Source organism: Centruroides vittatus, unplaced genomic scaffold (assembly GCF_030686945.1).
Source record: "Centruroides vittatus isolate TY-2023 unplaced genomic scaffold, ASM3068694v2 contig_658, whole genome shotgun sequence".
NCBI classification, from domain to species: domain Eukaryota; kingdom Metazoa; phylum Arthropoda; class Arachnida; order Scorpiones; family Buthidae; genus Centruroides; species Centruroides vittatus.
In genome coordinates this window covers 1,685,673-1,707,584 of record NW_027122410.1, presented here as the reverse complement: position 1 = coordinate 1,707,584, position 21,912 = coordinate 1,685,673, and the positions used below count along the sequence as shown (strand labels likewise).

General features: G+C 31.4%; 2 protein-coding genes across 2 annotated transcripts in view; both read left to right on the top strand.

Annotated features, from left to right (window-relative positions):
- The first annotated feature begins 7,204 nt into the window (after positions 1–7,204).
- On the top strand, positions 7,205–8,782 carry LOC136979984 (carotenoid-cleaving dioxygenase, mitochondrial-like). Its single transcript, XM_067276007.1, has one exon. The coding sequence runs from the start codon at positions 7,206–7,208 to the stop codon at positions 8,757–8,759; it is 1,554 nt and encodes a 517-aa protein (XP_067132108.1). The 5' UTR covers position 7,205; the 3' UTR covers positions 8,760–8,782.
- A 1,501-nt stretch (positions 8,783–10,283) lies between these two features.
- Positions 10,284–21,912, top strand: part of LOC136980020 (uncharacterized protein DDB_G0287625-like) — a 43,824-nt gene continuing 32,195 nt past the window's right edge. The window contains exons 1-3 of the mRNA XM_067276069.1: positions 10,284–10,415; positions 13,955–14,051; positions 21,004–21,321. Coding sequence (XP_067132170.1) covers positions 13,974–14,051; positions 21,004–21,321 — 396 coding nt within the window. The 5' untranslated portion in view covers positions 10,284–10,415; positions 13,955–13,973. The remainder of the gene's footprint in view (positions 10,416–13,954; positions 14,052–21,003; positions 21,322–21,912) is intronic.

Sequence of the window (21,912 nt, the reverse complement as noted above, 5' to 3'; positions counted from 1 at the left end):
TGAAATATACTCTGATATAAACTATTGTGAAAGAAAATACATTAATTTTTTATAACCTATTGGAGAGATTGGAGAGATTAGAAGTAATGGTTATATAATCCAGTACTTGCATGCGACGACACTAAAATGACTTCTTACCTTGATGGGAAATTTCTTTGTTATGTTGAAGAAGTCTTCCATTGAAATCGATAAAGAAGCTTTTCCGAATCTCTTCATAAAATTCAAAACCTGTTGATGAAAATCACTTACACGAATTAATACTACGTTTAATTATCATAAAAATGAATTAACCGATTCACGTCTAATAATTATGTTATAGTATTTGCATAAATACTTACTTTCAGCTTCTCTTCAAGCTCGAAATGACAATCTGCAAATTTTCGAACGTCTTGGAATCCGTTCTGCATCTGGAACGATAAATATTAATTTATTTCAAGATACATAGTTATATAATCAATGACAAAAACTTACTATAGCAACGAATCCAGACAATAAAAATGCAACTATAAGGCAACCTCCACCTAAAACTGCAGTATTAAACATAAATAATAAAGTCGCGATTGTGTGCATTTTTACGAATAATAAATTATAGATAAATAAACAAGTCAGGAACATCAGAACAAAGTAATTTACAAGAAAAGAAACGCCATACATTTTGTTGATGTGATTAATAAATAGCCACAATTGGTCGTGACAAAGCATTATCGATTGTATTTGATAAAACAAATTTCTTTTGTTCTTATTAATTAATAAAAGTTCTTTGGATAAACTTAGAAATCCAGTTTTAATTATCGTAACAACCAAGATAAAGATATGTATCATACTTTGTTGTCCAGCAGAGAGATACGTTATAGCCAACCCCGTTGTTACGTTACACAAAATGGCTTCATAGTATGAGTTATATCCTGCTTTGAAAGCGAGATAAAAAAACAAGGTAATTAGAATTCGGTTTACTACGATGGAGCAAGAAATTGCAATAATTGCAGACATGCAATGCTTTTTTAATCGATCATTCAAACCTTCTCTATCGTAATTCGTAATATTTCTTAGTTTAGTTGTTGTACTTATCTTATTTCTTTTCATTGAACTATTCATTATCGTGTACATCAGTATGTAAAGATTAATGGCTAATTTCAGTATAGTCGTGTCTACCCCGATTATCTTGAAAACTGCAGAACAAGGAACGTACTCGTCCATTCCTGGAATATTAAGTAAAATGAACATAGATAAATAAAGATAGGAAATGTATTCTATCAAATTGAAATAAAAGGCTTTCAGGAACTTGGTCAGAAGATTTCTTCTAGAGGAACATTGGCAGTTGCATTGGGAGAAAGGATCCACACCAAACACTAAGGCTATGGATAGCAACGGTCGCAGATAACATCTCAAACATAGTTCAATCTCTTCTTCCATGTTTGTTCTTGCCGAAATTAAACAATAGTCCCAATTATTTAAATGTGATGTGAATATAAATGAACTTCTTCGGGTACCTTAAATGATAATTTTCTTTCAAAATTAATGCCAGTTTCTACGTTATAGAATGAATAGATCGTGATTCTCTCGAGTACTAAATCGTTTATACTTCTAAGAGTAGGGAGGGACCCAGCACACAGCGTTTATATAATTCTACGCATCAGGATATTCGTAAATTTATTAGAAATCTTTCAAGGTCCAATGTAAACAGATAGAACGAGTCGAATCCTATTATTAAAAATAAAATTCAAAACTAATGAGATTTTATTGGCTACAGGAAGAGTTATTTGATAACTGCAAAGCTTGAAATCGATATGGACGAAAATAGATTCTTAGACAAATAGTTCCATTTGTATGAGACGAACGTCGATTTGTATGTTCCATTCGTTAATAATATCGATTTGAAAGGAAAAATTTCCATTCTAAACAAATGTAAAGAAAATAATTCTTAAAATTGAGTTTACATTTGAAATGAAACATTCTAATTATAGAATATTAATATTAAAATTCGTACAGTAACGGGTGGACTAAGTTGTTAAAACTTTTAAATACCCTATAAAAATGCAATGGGAGGATTTAATAGTATTTGTTTGTTTTCCTTTGTCTCCGATAAAAGACGTATAAAGAGGAAAAAAATGAAATCAGCAATTTTAAATTTTTAGTTTTATTGTTTTTAAAGCTTGTTTTTAAGCTAAAACCAACAAATACTTTTTAACAAATGAAAAAAAATCTAGCAACGAGTAGCGTAACTTTCCTGGCTGTTATTAGATTTGATTTAAAAAATAACTTTTATATTATTATAAATAAATAAATAAAATTGTGTGTTGCTCCATCTGTTATCACGTTTTGTTATAAAAAACTTTATATTTTTTTAATTGTTATTAAAAAGAAAAATGCTTAATTTTGAAAGTAGAGACGAGTTATATATATGTTTATTTATATAAGGTTAAACCGAGAGAGATGCTTAGAGATGGTTTATTCAAATAATACTCAGTAAAACACGTCATTACTCATTTTAATGGTGAGCTGTGCTTAACGTTCTTGTGTTTCATTAGTTTTCGCACGGTTGTTTTGGCGACTTTTTCGTTAAAAGTAAGTTTTTGTTTATCATCGCACTATAAACTTTTTTGCCACGTTTACATTCTTACGAAAAGCTGTGAAATTTGAATGCGTTTATGTGATATTTCTGTTTCCTGTGAAAGTAGGGTTAGTTAGTTGTAGTGTAGTCGAAGCCAGAAATTCTCCTAATAATTTTAATCTAAAATATAAATTTCTCTCGTACGGTTTGGGAGAGATGCGTACTCTTTATGAAATATTTTATTATGAATTTAATTAGTTTATTAATTTTAGATGCCTGCTGAACACAAAAGGAGGGAAACTGACGCCAGTGGGCTGAACAAGACTTACTTTCAGCTGAAATAGTACATACTAATCGTCTAAACTACTATCCAGCGAGCAAAAAATTTAACATTCCATATCGTACTCTTCGCAGAAGACTTGAAGATAGTAATTTAGCAAAACGAGTTTTTTGACCCAATCAAAATTAGGTACCCGAAATAAATAAAAAAAACATTTGGTGTCAATATTTGTCTCGTTCGTGTCATACAATCACAATTCACTTTTCTGTCACGTCATAATGCCTTCCATTTCTGGAATTTGTTTTCTACACGCAAATATCTTGCTAATGTTATCGATTCGGTTAGCAATTACCACGATTGAAATTCGTAATGTTTGCTGTGTATTTGTATTGTGTAACATATGACAAATAATATACACACATTATACGTGGAGAACAAAGAATAAATTATTGTATAAAGACAATACATCCGACATCCTAAAGACAATACATCCTAATATCCGACAATACATACACGTCATGTATGTATTGTCGGAAAAAGAAATTTATTTCTTTATTCCAAGAGAATAAATTAATTTATTTTTAATTAGATAAAGTTTAAATAATATAGAACTAGAAAAATATAATATGTAAATATTAATTTCTATAGGCGACATAAATAAAAAGAAATTAATGTTTAGAACATAACGAAAGATTATTTCGAATGTTTGTGTGTCTATTGATGTTCGAGGCTTCTCACAGATTGTAACTATAGTCGTGCAGTATATTAAAAACGCAAGACAATGTTAGAAAATGTATTTTATTTTATAAATAATAAAATTTGTCTAAAATCAGGGCATTATTTGTGATTTTTGATTTTAAATGACGAATAATAATTGTAACTAAAACAATACCTTTGTCTTCACTTGGTCTTTCGGGAGTTATTGCATTTAATAATTTATCTTCTTCTGTACTTTGGACGAATAAATTTTGGAGCAATTTATAAAGGTGCCTTTGCACCAAATTAAAATATTCTTTCGCAATATTCCACATTTAATTTTCTTTTAAACATTTATCTTTCTTGGTAGGGTTGCACGCTGCTATTTTCCAGTAAGCTAATGCTAGGCCGAACACAGCTAGGTTTTCCCAGGAATACCTGCGTGACGTTGTCATACTTGTTCGGCCCGTCCAATTTCCAGATTTGTCACATCGAGCATTTGGGGAACATATAGAATACCAGCTTCGGCCAACTATTAGTGTCAGTTGCCAAACAGAGGACAAATCAGCCACAGAATAGCAAACAATGCCTCTATGCTTCCCCGTACGAGTATATCGCCGCATATATCGTGGAAAGAGAAAGTCCTACAAGCTACTAATGGTTACTGTATATTGTACTGTTGCATAGGAAATTGTCCCATTATAGCAAAATGTCGTCATTACCTTCGCACAAATAAATTTTATAAAAAGTTAATAAAGATTTTTTCAGTTCGTTAATCAACTTTGCAACATCCGGCCGTCGTTCGTATATAGTCAATCGAGTATCCGACCTAAGTTTTTCATGTCTAGTTTGAATTTTCATCTAACTCCGTTCTCGAGATTAACGAAGACAGAACAGACGGACGACAGTAGGGATGTGTGGAGTGTAGTTTCCCAATAAAACAAGTTGCGTAAAAATTGGGTGACGGATTACCGAGTTTTCTAGCGATGACGGCATTCCGGACGATTTTAATGTTGCCAATTACAGTCTCATAACTATACTTAAATCGAGTGTGGGGTTAATTTCGGTGAAATATCGAAATTATCTGGCATTCTCTGTAACTTCCGAATAGGCGACCCGACGGTCGGTGGGTTGAATAATACTGTACCGGTACATAAATATAAATTTGATTATAACTTAGATAGATAGTGCGAGCTTCGGTTATCGAACTTAATTAGTTCTTAATGTTGTTCGAAAACCGATTTGTTGTAAAATCAAAACGAACTTTCCCATAAGAAACAATATAAAATGGATTTATACGTTCTCGATTCCCAAAACAAAGCTTGTTTTTACATTTTTATCTGTATTTTATGCATAAAATGCCTATAAAGGTAATATAATATTATATATAAAATTACTTTACCTATATCTATACTTATATTTATTATATATATATTAAAAGCAAATTGTTATTAAATTTGCAATTTCTTGACGAAAATTGTATTATAAAATATATATAAATACAGTATATATTTATTTATTGGTTAAAATTGATTCAGTATTTCAAGACTTTTGTAGTAATGTGGCCCTCAAACTTATAGTCGTGTACCCAATACGAATCCATGAGTAACCCGTTGTGTAGACCGTAGTCTTCTTTCTATACGCCTTAAAGATTTTTCGTGTTGTTGAACTGTTGGACCCACAATAGGATTGGCTAAAAAGACCCTCTTAGTTCCCATAGCGCTGAATGGCGATAAAAGAGAGCACACACTTAAGATAACCATAAAATATTTTATTGAGTGAATGAATTCTACTATAAGTGGCAACAAATTGTATGAGATACATCCCTTTAAAATTCCCCTACATTTCCCAAAATTTACGCTACTAAAATCCCCTAAATCTAGGGCAAATCTCTAGACTTGTCTTGTTGGTATGGCCTATAACTCTATACAGTAATGGACGGTAAGATTTATAATTTAAATTTAATTGGTGATTTGCAGAATGCCAACCTCTTACTATATAGGGCCTCTAATAAGTTAATAGCTAACGTATTTATAGTGTTACGGAGTGACTGATTCTTGGAAACTATTGTATTAGATTTAGAAAGAGGTCCAATATCAAAACGACGAATTAATAAATTTCGTGAAATTCTTTTACTGTCCGGGAGCGAAGAGAAGATCCCTCCAGTTCTTTTAAGCCGTGTTGGCGCCTTGTCTATTAGAATTTCACTTTTTATAAGGTAAATAGTATTCTAAATTGGAAAAATTACTACATTTAATCCTATCTTTCTGATAGTTTTCCCATCTTTTCTTGCATTAAACTTGGATTTATTTTTACACAATTTCTCGTAATTGTATACAATATGTTGATGTTATTTAATATCCAAATTAAGCCTATAATAAAAAAATAAATTCGTCCACTGACCTCAAACGACCTCTAACAAACTTATTGATATTCAGATAAATCAATTGATCTATCACTATCAGACTGAAAACACTTGAACTAAGCTGATAATAAGTTTATTTTCGAGCTGATATAATTTCTTTTGCACGAATTTATTAAAGACAGCCGAAAGACATTCGAAAACTAAAATACTTTTAGCCATAGGATCTATAATAGGGGAGACATCGAGTCCATATTAATTAATATACTGAAGGCCACTCTAGACTCTTAACCGTTGTTAGAAATGAATATAAAATATAGAATAAATTGCAAAACGCAAGAAATATTAACTAATACTCGTCTTTCGAATGATCTTATTATTACGTGATTATTATCTTCTCACTATTCACTTTCAGTCAAATTAATTAAATATTTTTCTAAATAATCTACTGCATTTTATTTGTAAGCTAAACATAATTCAAAAATTACAATATAAACAGTATTACAAATAAATAATCCAATAAAACAGTATTTAAACAGCGCAAGTATTTCACTTTCTAATTAATGATTGGATGATAGGCCTATCTAGGTACAAAAACTCGATCAAATGCGTGACGTATGAAACACATCATCCAGTCGCTGGGAGGAACCCAGCCAACTGTAAAAAGGAGTCAATGTCCGATCATTAATTCCTTGTTTTGGGCGTTATTTTTATTTTGTTCTTTTCTTTTTCTTGGTTCCTTTTTTTTTTTTTTGTTGTTACGGACAAACTCCCAAGCACCAATGACCAAAAGAACAAAAAAACGAAAATTTTTAACTTAGTTTGCATCGTTGCCCGATCCTGGAACATCATCCTATGTAAATTAGACAGTGCGGAGCTACACTGGATGAACAATTAAAAGCGGAACAGCCAGGACCAAAAGGAGAGAGAGCTTCAGGTGACCAAGGTGGTAAACGTCAGTGATAAGTTCGAGGAAATTGTGTTTGGCTGTACACTATTTATAGCTTGAGGAGGAGATAAAACGTTTTCTTTATTATGAGAAAGCTGTACAAGATTTTGATATTGTCTGTGGTTTGTGGAAATTATTAGTTTTAAATAAAGTCCTGGTCTGGTACTTGCCTCATTATTATGTAACCTATTGTTGTTTCCGAAAACGGTGAGTTACAATTTGATTATTAGTAATTAAATATTGATAAATTTGATAATGATAATAGATCCTATCAGGAATTCCGAAATAAATATCTGATGCTCTAATAAGATAAAAGATAAACTAATATATTAAAAATAGGTGTAAACGAAAGTCAAAAGTCATCAAGATGTCGTTCTACGGACAGAGATCGTGTAAAAAGGACGTCGTCGAACCAATCGAAGGGACGGTAACTGGTAAAATTCCAACATGGCTGAAGGGTTGTCTTATAAGAAACGGCGGGGGAGCTTACGAGGTAGGACAAGATAAATATAAACACGTTTTCGACGGTTTGGCTCTCATGCATAAGTTCAATATCGTCGACGGATCCGTTACTTATCAGAATCGGTTTCTACACAGCGATAGTTACAAGAAAAATATGGCTGCGCAGAGAATAGTGGTTTCGGAATTTGGCACCACGGCTTTTCCCGATCCGTGTAAAACTCTCTACCAAAGAATTTCCTCCATATTTTATCCTGCAGAAATGACAGATAACGATGTTGTTAGCTTTACTAAATACGCAGACGAAGTATACGCATGTACAGAATCAAACTTCATTAGACGGATAGATGTAAAGACACTTGAAACACTCGATAAAGTCGACTTATCAAAATTTGTATCTGTGTTCATGGCAACTGCTCACGCTCATTACTCTAGTGACGGAGCAGTTTACAATGTGGGTAGTGGAAGTGTTGGTGGGTATCCCACTTACAACGTCTTGAAGTTTCCTGCAAAGGAAAATGACAAAGATATGTTTCGAGAGGCCTCCATTATCTGTTCCATTCCTTCCAGATATCGATTTTCTATGGGCTACCATCACAGCTTTGGAATGACAGAAAATTACGTAATATTAGTGGAGCAACCATACATGTTTTCATTTTTTGAGATGCTCACTATCAAAATAACTAACAAATCTGCATTAGATTGTGTACATTATTATCCGAATGAAATGACTTATTTTTATATAGTAAATGCTAAGACTGGAGAAATATTACCAACAAAGTATACTTCGAAGGCATTTCTGTTCTTTCATCAAATAAATGCGTACGAGGAAAATGGTCACGTCATTATTGATCTATGTTGTTTCGACGATAATTTCGTCCCTTCGTTACTCGTTACCCAAATCGAAACGGTTTATAAGAATCTGAAATCTGACACGAGGAGATTTGTTTTACCATTAAACATTCCCAAATCCGAAAACATTGATCCAGAAGAAAATTTAGTTAAATTGGAATATTCGCAAGCAAAAGCGTATGTTCAAGAAGATGGAAAAGTCGTGTGCCAGTACGAAAGCCTAATTGCCGAGGAAATCGAATTTATCGATTTACCAACGATCAATTACGAAGCACATAACGGTAAACCTTATCGATACTTCTATGGAATCGGATCACTAGCTTCAATTGAAGAGAGATGTTTGATCAAAGTAGACGTTAAGAACAAGTCAATACTGAAATGGAACGAACCTAATACAGCTCCGTCAGAGGCCATCTTTGTTCAGAAACCAAATTCTATTGTGGAAGACGAAGGAGTGATATTATTTTCAGTGTTATACGATGACAACGAAGAAAAAGTTTCTCTTGTAATTTTGGACGCACAGAACTTTAGTGAAGTGGCCAGAGCAGATTTTATGACTGGATCCACCGTACCTGCTGATTTCCATGGTTTGTTTCTGAAAGAAAAATGATTTATATTTTTTTCTTAATCTCTTCGGAGTTATAATACTTATGCCATTCGAATAATGCTGATTTGCTGTAATGTGTTACGGAATTTCTGATCATTACATTAATTACTTTATTGTGTAGTGGCTATAAAATTTACATTAAAATATATAAACGGAGGCGGATTCTCTTGAGTTATCTTCGGATTCTCTTCACCATACCGCCGGAAAGCGAGCGATTGCCTGTGTAAACAAAAGCCAAATTGTAGCTGAGTTGTTTAAATTTGTTTATATCTTAGCGGCAAAAAGTTACTTTGTTTACTTATTAATCGCCTCGACCATACAGCCGTGGATTACATGTACGTTAATAAATGGTGCGAATGAAACTGAAAATAAAATTTTTCTGAATTTTTCGGGTTCTCTAGAGGAAAAAAAGCCCTTTTCCCCTGATATATTACGCGATCGTAATATAACCAATTAAATCGTTGAATATCAATCGTGTTCGTGTCGTAGTTTGAGTAATGTATACTTTAGTTGGATATTCTTTTTTTCACTTAAAATTTTTTTTCCTTAAAGATGGCGACCGACAATAGAAAAATCGAACAATATATTCAAACAATTCGTTACTTTCAAACGTTCGACGTTCCGACAAATACGTCACGAGTTATTTCAAAACATTAATCAATTCGAAATATTTTACCTAAAAATATAAAATAATCTCGTGTTTTTAATAATAAAATTATAAAAATGAATATACAAATGTCAAATACTTACTTTTATTCTAAAGTACAGTAATGTTATCTTATACTTTTGGAAAGTTCAAACAGGAACTTTTGTTCACATGTGGAATTTTTTCGCTTTTTTTTTTTTTTATTAGACTTTTTTCAGTTTCGAGTGTCTCAAAACGTCAAAAATCCGGAGTCAAATTTGATACAATTTCAATACTTTCTCGTGTTGTATGCGTAACAGTGCAAATAACAGAGCAAAGTGCATATTACTACATGAAAGAATGATTCTTGTTGACTCTAAACAGTTGTTTGGAATTACTCACGTCAAAGAAACTTGTCAAAATCATCACCAACTTCTATTAGAAGAGAGCATCTAAGAAGAAGCCGGCCTGTCTTTGACGGCCGGATGGCCAAGCGGTTTAGGTGTCAGCCTACCGCTTTGGGGATCCAGGAGTGAATACGAACTTATCGAAAACACTCCCAGAAAATTTTTCGGGAGTGGTCAAGTCTTGATACGTGTAGGCCCTCACCATTGTGGGCCTGATTCAATTTATAATGAATTGGCTTGTTAGTGCCCACAGGGCGGGGAGGAAAAAAATAACAAAGGTAGGGTACTGTATATGATGAATAAATTAAATATTCAAAATTATATTTTAATCAAACGAAAAAAATAAATATTATGAATGAAAATTATACTGTAATTTTATTATTATTTTCTATTATTAAAAAGCTCTTAATTATTAACGAACAAATAAAATATTTTTTTTATTAAAAGAAAATTGTTCGTCTGGCAACACTGATTGGACTTTAAACAAATTTCGAATAGAAGTGGAAAGCGAAACTAAAATGATAACTTTAAAAAAGGGATATTTTCATTTATACAAATTAAGCATAAGATTGTTTAAAGTTTGTAGGTAAAAATAAATCGTAATCAGACTTTTCGCAAGAGAATTTGGTAATTATTACGACAGAATTTTCCAATTATTTTTCAAATTTTATTTACTGTGAAATTGACATGTTTATTTATAACGTGTTTTTAATACTGTAAGAGTTGCACGTGCTTCTCTCATTAATCATATTACACGCAAAAGACTTCACGCTCGATTTATTTCCGAATAGACGAAATGTTTAGTGTCTTCCAAGTCTTGCAATTAATGTAATATTATTAGGAATTTATGTAATAATAATTACATTTGTGATTTTTGCCAAGTTTTCAAAGTAGAAGGAAAATTCCTGCAAAGTTCTATTCATTAGTTCACTTACTTGCCTCATCATTTTTACAGTATATAAATCAAATTATAGAAATAACAAATTCACAAAATAGACGAAGTTGAGATATTTGTTTTTACTTGTACGGTAGAGCATTGATTATCCAAATACCAATCGACCAAAACATTGGTTAACCAAAAGTGTTCCGATCGGCAAATTCAAATTTCCGCTAGTGCTGCGGCATTGCAGCACTCGCTCCCTCCCTGCCAACCTAAACTGTAGGCCTACTTTAATGTACTACTTTATGTAAGGTATTAATTTGTAAGACGTGTGATTCAGAATATATACAGTACGGTTTTGTGTTTAATATATTTTTTTTGTAAATGATCGGTTATCCGAACAACCCCGGTCCCGAATTGTTTCGGATAATCGGTGCACTACTGTATATGCTTCTATTTTAGTATAGCCTTGTCTAACAATTGGTGTGGGTTACACGATTCGTTAAAACAGTAGGAGGCTATACTTATTCCCTGAATTGGTTAATTTCTAAACATTAATATTTGATGTTATATATATTTCGTGCATTAAATGGAATAAAATTTTAAAAAATTACTACACTGTGATCGTTAAAAGCAATTCAGAAGATGGAAAATAATATAAATACTCGGATATCTTACATACTGGTTCCAGCAGGTATGTTTATTGGAAAAAACAAACGTTTCTGATCACTAATCATCTTCAGGTTATTGTTTCCATAAATCAAATGCTATTATTTGAACAATTTTTTAAAAATGGAACATTCTATGTGCCATGTGATGATATTCAAATTCAAAACAAATATTTTGAATGTATGTCATATTTTGTCATTAAGTATGTCACATTTATGTTTTGAATTTGAATGTCGTCACGTGGCGTACAAAATATTCTGTTTTAAAAAAGTTATTTGAATAATAGCATCCGATTTATGGAAACATATAATAGCCCGACAAAGATTGCTGAAAGTGATCGAAAACAGTACTGCTGTTAGAGCCGGGCAACTGGGGCACTTGCCCGGGACCCCCAGCCTTAAGAAGTTTAATCTCTGCACACAATTTTGTGGTTTTGTGCCTACAATTTTAAACACGGTTTTGTGCCTACAATTTTAAGAAGTTTAGCTTTTGATTTTTTTCACGCTATCCCTCTTTTTTTTTTTTAGGCATTTATAGCACAGAAAATGGTAATAATTTAAAAGAACTAAACGTTAAAGTATTTAATATTAATGTTAATAAATGTGACAAAAATGACATAAAACCTGTTTGTTGCATTTGATTTTAAAAAATTGAAAAACTTAAAATATTCGAAATTACTGTAATTTTGAATTTGTGTTATCGGTGTTATTTAGTGTGATCTTTTATCTGTAGTAAACAAGTAAAAATGTGCAAAAATTGACACCAATTTGAGTTTTGTAATGTCACTATTAAAGGGATTGACAGATTATTTTAAAGATTTTAGAGAAAATGGTTCATTAAAATCAAAATTAATAGCAAATGAAATTTGTACAAAATGTGACATTCTTCTTGTATATAAAGAAGTCAGATCAAAAAACGAAAATGTTTAGTTGATTACGAAGAAATGGATAGAAGTACAAATACTTCCGAAACAAATTTCTATGGGAACTAATTTTAAGCAACAGTAGCCGAATAAATAATCTCTACATAATAAAGATTTAAATAAAGTGAAGAGTATAGTGACATTTTTGGTTTTCTTCAATATTAAAGATGATGAGCAATATAATGATTCATAAAGGATGACCTTATGAATCATTATATGAATTTACATTTAGCACTGAGGAATTGTGATAATTGGGATTTAAAGGTGACAGTTTATATGACAAAATTAAAATATTTTGTACTGTATGCTGCAATGATATAACTAATGCGACTCCATTACAATGTTTTAAAAATGTCGTTTAAACTGCAGATTCCTTCCTGGATATGACTATTGTCAACTGAACCACAAAATACGTAAGGATTTTGCTGAAAGCAAAGCACAGAATAAATTTCATGATATAATTAATAATTTCATTTTTATCTCCAAATTTTTTAAAACATATTATATAATTAAAAACATTACAATGTAGTTTTATTGTATTTGTATATGTAGATAAAAGAAATATCTACAGTATTTTTTTCTTTTTTTGAATAAAACAGTAAAAATTATATAATGCATATTTTTCAAGGGCCCTGTACTTTATGATTGACCCGGGCCCTGCAGTTGCTAGTAGCGGCCCTGATCGAAAACAGTCTATTTTACCAATAAATATACTTGCTGGAGTCAGTACTGGGTGTCTGAGTATTTACATCGTGATCATGTTTTCGTTCATATGTAACAAGCATCGCACGATCTTCATCGTTAAATATGGATGAAAACGTTTGCCTTCTTGTAGTTTCTTCTTGATGGATATTGGTTGTGTATGCAGTGTTTATTTTCATAAGAATGCTTTTTATTTTGTTTGTTTATTATTGTTATTTGATGTATTAATATATTTGTATTTTTTTTAACGTTTTAAATTTTTGTCAGGTGATTTGAAGTTTTATTCAAAACTTTGTAATGCATTTTGAATCCAATTTAGAATTATTTGTATTATAATCTGAAGATGGTCTATTAAGCAAATTAAAAACATTTGTTTGAAATATAAGTTTTTTTTATCATTTAGATATTAAATTTCCTTTTATGGTATCTGTAGAGCACTGGTTCTCAATCTTTTCGAAGTCAGGGAACACTAAACTTTTACACTGTTTTCCGCGAAACACTTACAATACATCAGCTTTAAAGCAGGGGTAGCAAACCTTTGAAATCAAGTGCACTCGGTCTAGTAAATGATGACATTGGCATAATTACATTCCCATACAAAAATTATTTTTACATTGTATTGATTTTTCTTTTGCAACAATTTTTAATTGTATATTTGTTTTTTCGCGGAACACTTGAAGTGGCTTCACAAAGCACCCGTGTTCCGCGGACCACGGATTGAGAGCCTCTGCTGTAGAGTAAATAGATATTGACTTTTGAAGTAAAATGCCAAATGGTAGCAATGGCAATGAATGTGTAAGAAATTAAAATATTGTGCCACTTTTGATTAATAAGATGATTTCAGTAAATACATAAAACCTAAAGAACAATTAAGAATTATGATTTAAAGACAAAATTTTTCAAAATTAACTGTTAGAATTAATTTAAAATGATGCTAATTGTGATTGTTGATGTATGCTGTTTTTAATGAATAACAAATATATTATTATTTAGGAAATATTGTATTAAAGAGATGACAATGGAACCATTAAAAACTCACGATGAGAAAAAGTGTACTAAAGAAGATGAATTATTTGAAGAAATTAACTTTGTAAGTTGTTGTTTATAAAAATATTAAGATAGATATATATATTAAAATACAGCAATAACGTTTGTTAAAAATAAAAGATTTACAGAAAATGCAAAGAAGTTTTGTAAATTACATAAATAAGATTTCAAACAGATAAAATTTTTCAGTTAATAAACAAACAGTATATAAACGTTCGTTGCAATGACAAAAACATAAAAAATGTATATTTTTTACCAAGGAATGAACTTAAATTATCAAAACGGTAACAAACATCTTTCAGATTGAAAAACTGAGACAAGAAAAGAATAAATATTATCTACTTTAGATTCATGCTCGCATTTATTAGTACGTAAATGGCACTTGTATCATTGTGATTAAGCTATCTCGTAAAAAAGTTTGAATGTTGATTATTCATTATGTAGTTAAAATTATAGAATTTTTGAATAGTTTATATTGTTACCCTAATCTCTTATAATATAATAAAGGGTTATTGAAATCTATTTTTAACAGGTGAACTGTACTTTTATTTAGAGTTCCTTGAAAACATAACATAATTATTAGAACATTAATTTTATAGAAACCATTTGAAGTTCTCCCTATTTTGCCTAGGAATTCATAATAAGAACAAATAATTTTATATTAAATTTTGAAATATAGATCATGATTATTAACTATGCAATATCTGTATAGTGAAATGATTAAAGTTGTCATCATTTTTTAAAGAACCTATTGTAATAAAATGTAAATAACAACAGCTGCCAAATACTAATAACAAAAGATAAGACACACACTGTCTATTGGCATTAGAGAAAAATATGTTTATACCTGGGCCCCTGTTGCAGTATCTTGGAAATTCAGGACGGAACAATCTCCCCCGTATAGTTGTGAAACTGGATTGGCTGCGCTGGATTTTCTTGCCTGCGTGCCTCACCAAAGAGCCACTGGAATTTCTTGTTTAGTCTAGCTCTTTTATCTCGGGCAAATCTTGATGCAATATTTGACCGATGTTGAACTTAAATTATATGTTGCCCACCTGCAATTTGCCAAAATCTGTGACCCGACCTCGCTCTACGACCAACTTGGAAAGCTGCACAGTATTGCATCAAGATTTGTTCGAGATGAAAGAGCTAGACTAAACAAAAAATTCCAGTGGCTCTTTGGTGCAGCACGCAGGCAAGAAAATCCAGTGCAGCCAATCCAGTTTCACAACTATATGGGGGAGATTGTTCCGTCTCGAATTTCCAAGATACTGCCACAGGGGCCCGGGTATATCCCTCCACCACAAGACATGAATGCTGCTGAAATGGAAAAATATAATTATTTCACGAGTACGGTAGAGAGTCGTTAATTGGAATCAATTGGGGACTGGGGTTGTTCAGATTAGTGATTTGTTCCGATAACCGATTATGTACGAAAAAATATATTAACCTGTCTGATGTTCAAATTTTTCTCTGTTGCGTGTCGCTTCGTGTTGAATTTTCGTCAATTTTAAGCCTAACGAAAATTTTTATAATAATAATCGAGGCTATCGTATCGTTAAAAATTATTTCTTCATTTTGTACAAACAAAATAAATATATTGAAGAATATAAAAACATGAAAATAATACTTTAGAAGTAAATCTAGTATCAAAAACGTTCGATTCAGCACGACACAGTCCGACTGAAAATCGTTCCGATTACCGGGGTTCCGATTAACGACTCTCTACTGTACTTTGAATAGTATATAACTGTCCTCTTCAGGCAACATGGCAAACGGAACATTAGAAATCTAAAAAAAGAACAATTTCAAATTGATTCTCATGCATGAGCATGGAACATAATTGATAACAAACTAAACAATATTTAAACAAAAAACAGCTATACTGGATGTTGTGATGTTTTATCTTGAACTAAGTGACTTACAATTTTAGAAAGCTAAATAGCACTACCCATGACTTTGGTATATCAAGTGTGGAGGAATTGCGTGGCAGTATATAACTATATTTTCTAAAAACGGCAAATACATAAGGAAAAGGGACCCAGGTACAGGATGGCTGGTGATATGAAGACTAATTCCTGTTTATAATATAAAGTGGATCACGAAAATAATGCACTTTTGACCTGGTTGATGATGGTAAAACTTAGCAAGATAAATCCAGCACTGCAAATCACCAATTTAACCAGAGAAAGCTCTTCATCCACAAGCAGTTGGGTGGAGGCATATAAAAATTCTACCACACTTGATATACCAGAGTTGTGGGTAATACCAGTTAACCTTCTAAAATCTTGAGTTATATAGTTCATGATGAAACATTGCAACATGAATGGCACTTTGTATAGCTTTTTTTTTTTTTTTTTTTTGATTATTGTTTAGTTTATCATCAATTAGTTATTTGTATATTAATTTTGTTACTTTTAGTAGTGATAGTCATTGTATATTATTTTTGTAATCTTATATGTTTAATTTATGTTCTATGCTCGTGTGTGAGAATCCATTTGAAATTGTTCTTTTTCTACATTTCTAATGTAACGTTTGCCATGTTGCCTGAAGAGGACAGTTATATACTGTCGAAACTACTCATGAATTAAACATATTTCTCTCTAATGCCAATAGATAGTTGTCTCTCTTATCTTTTGTTATAAAAATCTATTGAAAATAAACTCTCACATCCACAATTCCATAAAGTTTTCAAAATACTTTTTGAGTCTGTTGACCAGGTCAGTGCAAACATCTTTCAGGAGTGGACTTGAAAACATTACCTGATGTATGCAAGTTTTGGCAAGAATTTTATTTGCACTTCTAATACAGTTAGTTAGGGACTAGACCACTACTATAAAGCAAAAACTGCCTTTAAAGCAAAGCTTTAGTTTCACCTACCAGTGTAAAAAAAATTTTAAAAACATGTTTGCTTTTCCATTTATTAAGTGCACAATAACAATAGGCCCATAAAAATGCTAAAAACAAAATGAATGATTAATAAATGTATTGTAGCATGTGCTGTATCGGTTACCTTAGAATATTTTTGTTTTTTCTCACGGTGACTGATGAGTTAAAACTTAAAAACTATATTTATTGTAGAAAGGCTGAAGGAGATGATCTAATCTCATCTGAGTCTTCAACAAATCTTATTCATTTTGAAGATGGAGAGATTGATAAAGATGCTTGAGGGCTATGTTTTAATTAATGTCGAAGGCTGTTCAACATTATGCTGCAGTGATGATGGCTGTAATGTCTTTTTTGAAGTATGATAAAGAAATTTGCTTCATGAATTCACAGTTTCCTCTTTAAGTATTTCTTTATAATGTGATTCTATTTGACACTGTTCTGTTAACTGCAGAACTTCAAAAGTTTGTTAAATCTGCTGGTTCTTTTTCAGTTAAGCTAATATTATTCAAATTTTTTTTATTGGCATTTAACTTATGCAAAGTAGGCACAGACTCTATTTCAAGAAGCAACTTCTTTGCTTTTCAGTTATAAGCAAATGCTTATCGATTAGAGACTGTGAGATGTAAATCATTCTGCAAACATTTCAGATTTCACTTCCAGGTCTAATTTCTCTCGCTGTCTTCGCAAGATTGCATTGGTAATGCAGAATCCATTGGTGTTGTAAAGCTCTTTAAGAATAGAGCAAGTGCCCAAAATAATAAAATGAGTATAATTGATCACCAAACAAAAACTTTCATATTTTGGGCACATTATGCATGCAAGTGGACTGGAAAAAGATATTATGCTGGGATATATCCAAAGCTGTCAGGGACAGACAGCAATGGAGAAGCATTTATCCATATGGTGACCAAAGGTCAGCAATGACTGAATGGTTAACATCATCAATTGAAAAGCACTGTAAACCAGGGTATGCCTGTACCAGTTACCAACTTATTGATTACTAGAAAAGCAGGGATGTAGAATGTTTTCAAGACCCAAAAATTATTGCATGCTAGCACACAAAATAAAAACATTTTATGAACCATATGTAAATTGTGATATTTTATGAACCATATGTTGTGGTTATTTGTTACTATATAGTTAGCAAACATTCAAATTCAAATAATACAAATACAGTAGAACTCCAATTACTCAATTTTTTTTTCGTTCTGGAGGCAATTTGGATAATTGATAATTTGGATGAGTGGATTAATGTGTAAAGAATGAAATTACTAGGTACAGCATTTGACATACATGTACTGTAGATAGTTATTTATCAGTGTACAGTAGCATGCTACTGGTCATTTGGATACATCAGAAGAAATATGCGTCTCTGATCATGTTGTTGCATGATTTAAAAGAATTGCCGTGTGACATCAATGGGAGAGAGAAAGGAGGGCAAATGGTGATTCAGATAATTGGATGTTTAGTTAATTGGTGTTCAGATAATTGGAATTCTACTGTAATTAAATAGACCTACAATATAATTTGCCTTTTAGTTTTATTATGAAAGGTTTTCTTTTTTTAATTAACATTTTAAACCATTTTACATTTAACTTTGTAAATACAAGGTTAATTTATCTAGTGATCACTAATATAATTTTAAAAAATGCAACAATGAGTTGCTTAACTTTCCCAGCAACGTTTGGTGGTGCCATTTGTTATCATATTTTATTAAAAAAACTTTTTATATTTTTAACTATTATAAAATGGCAGAAAGCTTAATTTTAAGGGTAGGGATGGGTTTTATGAAAAAAAAAATGTAAATGCTAATAACAAGTAAAATCATCATTATGTCTGACCCTACTGGAGATACATACGACCCCCTTTATCTCCTCCATCCCCTTGAATCATCAAAATTTCATAGATCAATCCCCCCTAATAAACAAACCTCCCTGCAAAATTTCAGCAATTTTTGACAAAAAACACAGGAGTTATTAAACTTTAAAGAGGGTGAACAAAATTGTGCTCCTCCCCACACATACTAACATCCATACATGCAGAAAAAACCCCCAAATTTTTTGCATTTCTTGACGTTTCTAGGTGTCCCGAGTCTAAAAATGTTTTCACAAATGACACCCCAAGACCCCAAAATGTTTTCACATTTTTAGACTTGGGTCTTGGGGTGTCATTTTTTGACTGATTGCCATACTTTCCCTCTGTTATATATAACAGCCAGAAGAGTAAAAACAGTCAAAGATCTGTAATAAAAGAACTGAAGAGAGGCAAAAGATCCAAAATAAAGTTGGCATAGTCACTTTACTAGTGTGTTCCCTGTATGATTAGTTCTCTTCAACAGAATTTATGCTTATCACTAAAGGATAAAAATTGTTTAAATTAAAAAAATGCTTTAATTTAAGCATTTATCATTATAGAATAACATATACAATTATAAACTTAATGTAATACATTGATCAGTGGAAATAAAATAAAGGTACTGATTGAAGCAAACTGCCGAATAACAACACGAGAAATTGCTAAGAGATTAAATTTGTCAAGTTGAACCATTTATGATCACTTGAAACGACTTGCTTTCGTTTCAAAGCTTAATATACGGATTCCAAATGTTCTTAAAGAAGGGGATGCTTTCTTTGGTGGGATTTTAGGGAATTTCTTTTTGAGCTTCTACCGGACAATTCCACAATTGATTCGAAAGTGTACTACCATCAAATGGACAAATTGAGTGATACCATCAAACAGAAAAGGCCAGAATTGATCAACAGAAATTGTAGTGTTTCATCATGATAATGCCAGGTCTCTCACAAGTTTGCTAACTTGTCAGAAGCTGTTACAGCTTGGATGGGATGTGCTATCACACCTACCATAATCACCAGATCTGGCACCCTCAGATTATTACTTGTTCCGGTCTTTACGAAATTTTTTAAACGAGTAAAACATTTACTTCAAATGAGGATGGCAAAAATCACTTGGATCAGTTTTTTGTAAGCAAAGATCAAATCTGTTATGAATGTGGAATCGTGCTACTACCAGAAAGATGGCAACATGTATTTGACCAAAATGGTCAATATATAATTCAATAAAATATTTATGTATTATAAGAAAATTGTTTTTTTTTTTTTTTCTTTTTCCCATGAAAAAAATGAAATTACATTCTGAACAACCCAATAGCAAACTTCAAGGAATATCAGTTTTATATCCAATATACTGAAATTGACTCTAATTAAATTAACGACTTTCTCTAATATCATAAGATTTTGAAAATATCTGATGATCTGGCATTTTCAAAAATATGTCATCACTCTGGTTCTATAGGTATACCTGATTTAATGAACAACTATTGTATTTCATATTAGTTAAAGTAGAATTTAATGCTTGTGTAGTTAATTTCTGGAAATTGGAAGAATAAATAACAACATATACAGGTAACCCCCGTATAACACGGCACTTCTATAGCACGGATTCATTCTAACACGGTTCGAGAATTGGGAACATCCTCCGTATAACACTGTTCGGGAATTAGGTAAAACACTTGTAGAGTACATGAAATGTAATAAAAACTGTTACCAGTTGATGATGCTCATGCTGAGATCATCATATAGGATGAATAATCCTCTGGTAAAATATTTACTTAAATAATAAATAGTTTATCCATGAAAAAAATCTACTATATAAAGCTGAAAAACTGGATTCTTTCACTGTATGACAAAAATGGCAATAGGGGCGCCCCTGGCTACTATTTAAATTAATTTCAATTAACAATATAAATTATTTTATATTTTTACAGTATAATATTCAGTATATTATTATTTTTACTTGTAATTTTGTATGCCCCGTTGCCTGCCTGCGTCCGGCATTTCGACTTGTGAATAATAAATCCGATTTAAAGAAGGATTTAACGGCATGTTTTTTTAATTTTTGGAACCTAACCCCCCTTTTTGCACCAGTTCTTTGTTTCGTATAACACGGATTCGCATAACACTTCAATTTTTTGGAACGTAACTCCCGTGTTATACGGGGGTTACCCGTAATTATTTATTTCCATATTTATTAAATGCATTCTGACTTTCAATTATTATATATTTTATTTATATTTCAATTTTTTTCAGACCACATCAAGAGAACAGGAATTAAAACTTTTACAAGAATTTGAGCAAAAACTTAATATGCAAGAAAACTATGAAATTAAAGTAATGAGGATGCAGAAAAATTTAATGAAATTGGAAATTAATGAATTGAAACCTCAAGAAAATGAAGAAATACATAGTAATATCGAAACAGCAAAAAATAAAGTTTCTTCAAAAGAAGAAAATGAATTTCAAAATAAATCACAAAATGCGCATAAAAACTATACAGAAAATAATTCAGTAAATAATTTTATTAGGACTAAAACTTACAATAATGGTTACAGGAAAACTGGATATGAGGTAAGTAGTAATTGTTTTTAATGACATAATTTCCCTATGAAAGTAAATAAGTAAAAAGTTTATTTGTAATCAGGTTTACCTGTTACAAAGGGGAGTTTCGTTGGTAACCCACAATTAATTTTGTTATATGGTAGTATGTTAATATACAATATATAGACATCTTGTCTAATTTGTTTAACATTTTCAAGTATTTACATTATTATAAACTTAAATAATAAAATCACCAATCATATAATGCAACTACAAAAAACTTCGTTGTTAATTATATATATATATATATATATATTTATTATAAATAAATACACTTTTGTCGTATAAATTGTTGATCTTGTTCATCGCACAGAGGTAATCTTATATATAAAATTCTCGTGTCACAATGTTAGTTACCTTACTCCTCCGAAACGGTTTTACCGATTTTTACCAAATTTCATATGCATATTCAGTAGGTCTGAGAATCGGCTACTATCTATTTTTCATACCCCTACACCATTTCCCCCTTTCAAAAATATATTTATATATGGATTAAGACTTTTATGTCCAACAGATGGCGCTAACTTCAGACGACCTAAGTTTGCTTTTCTGTGAGGCATT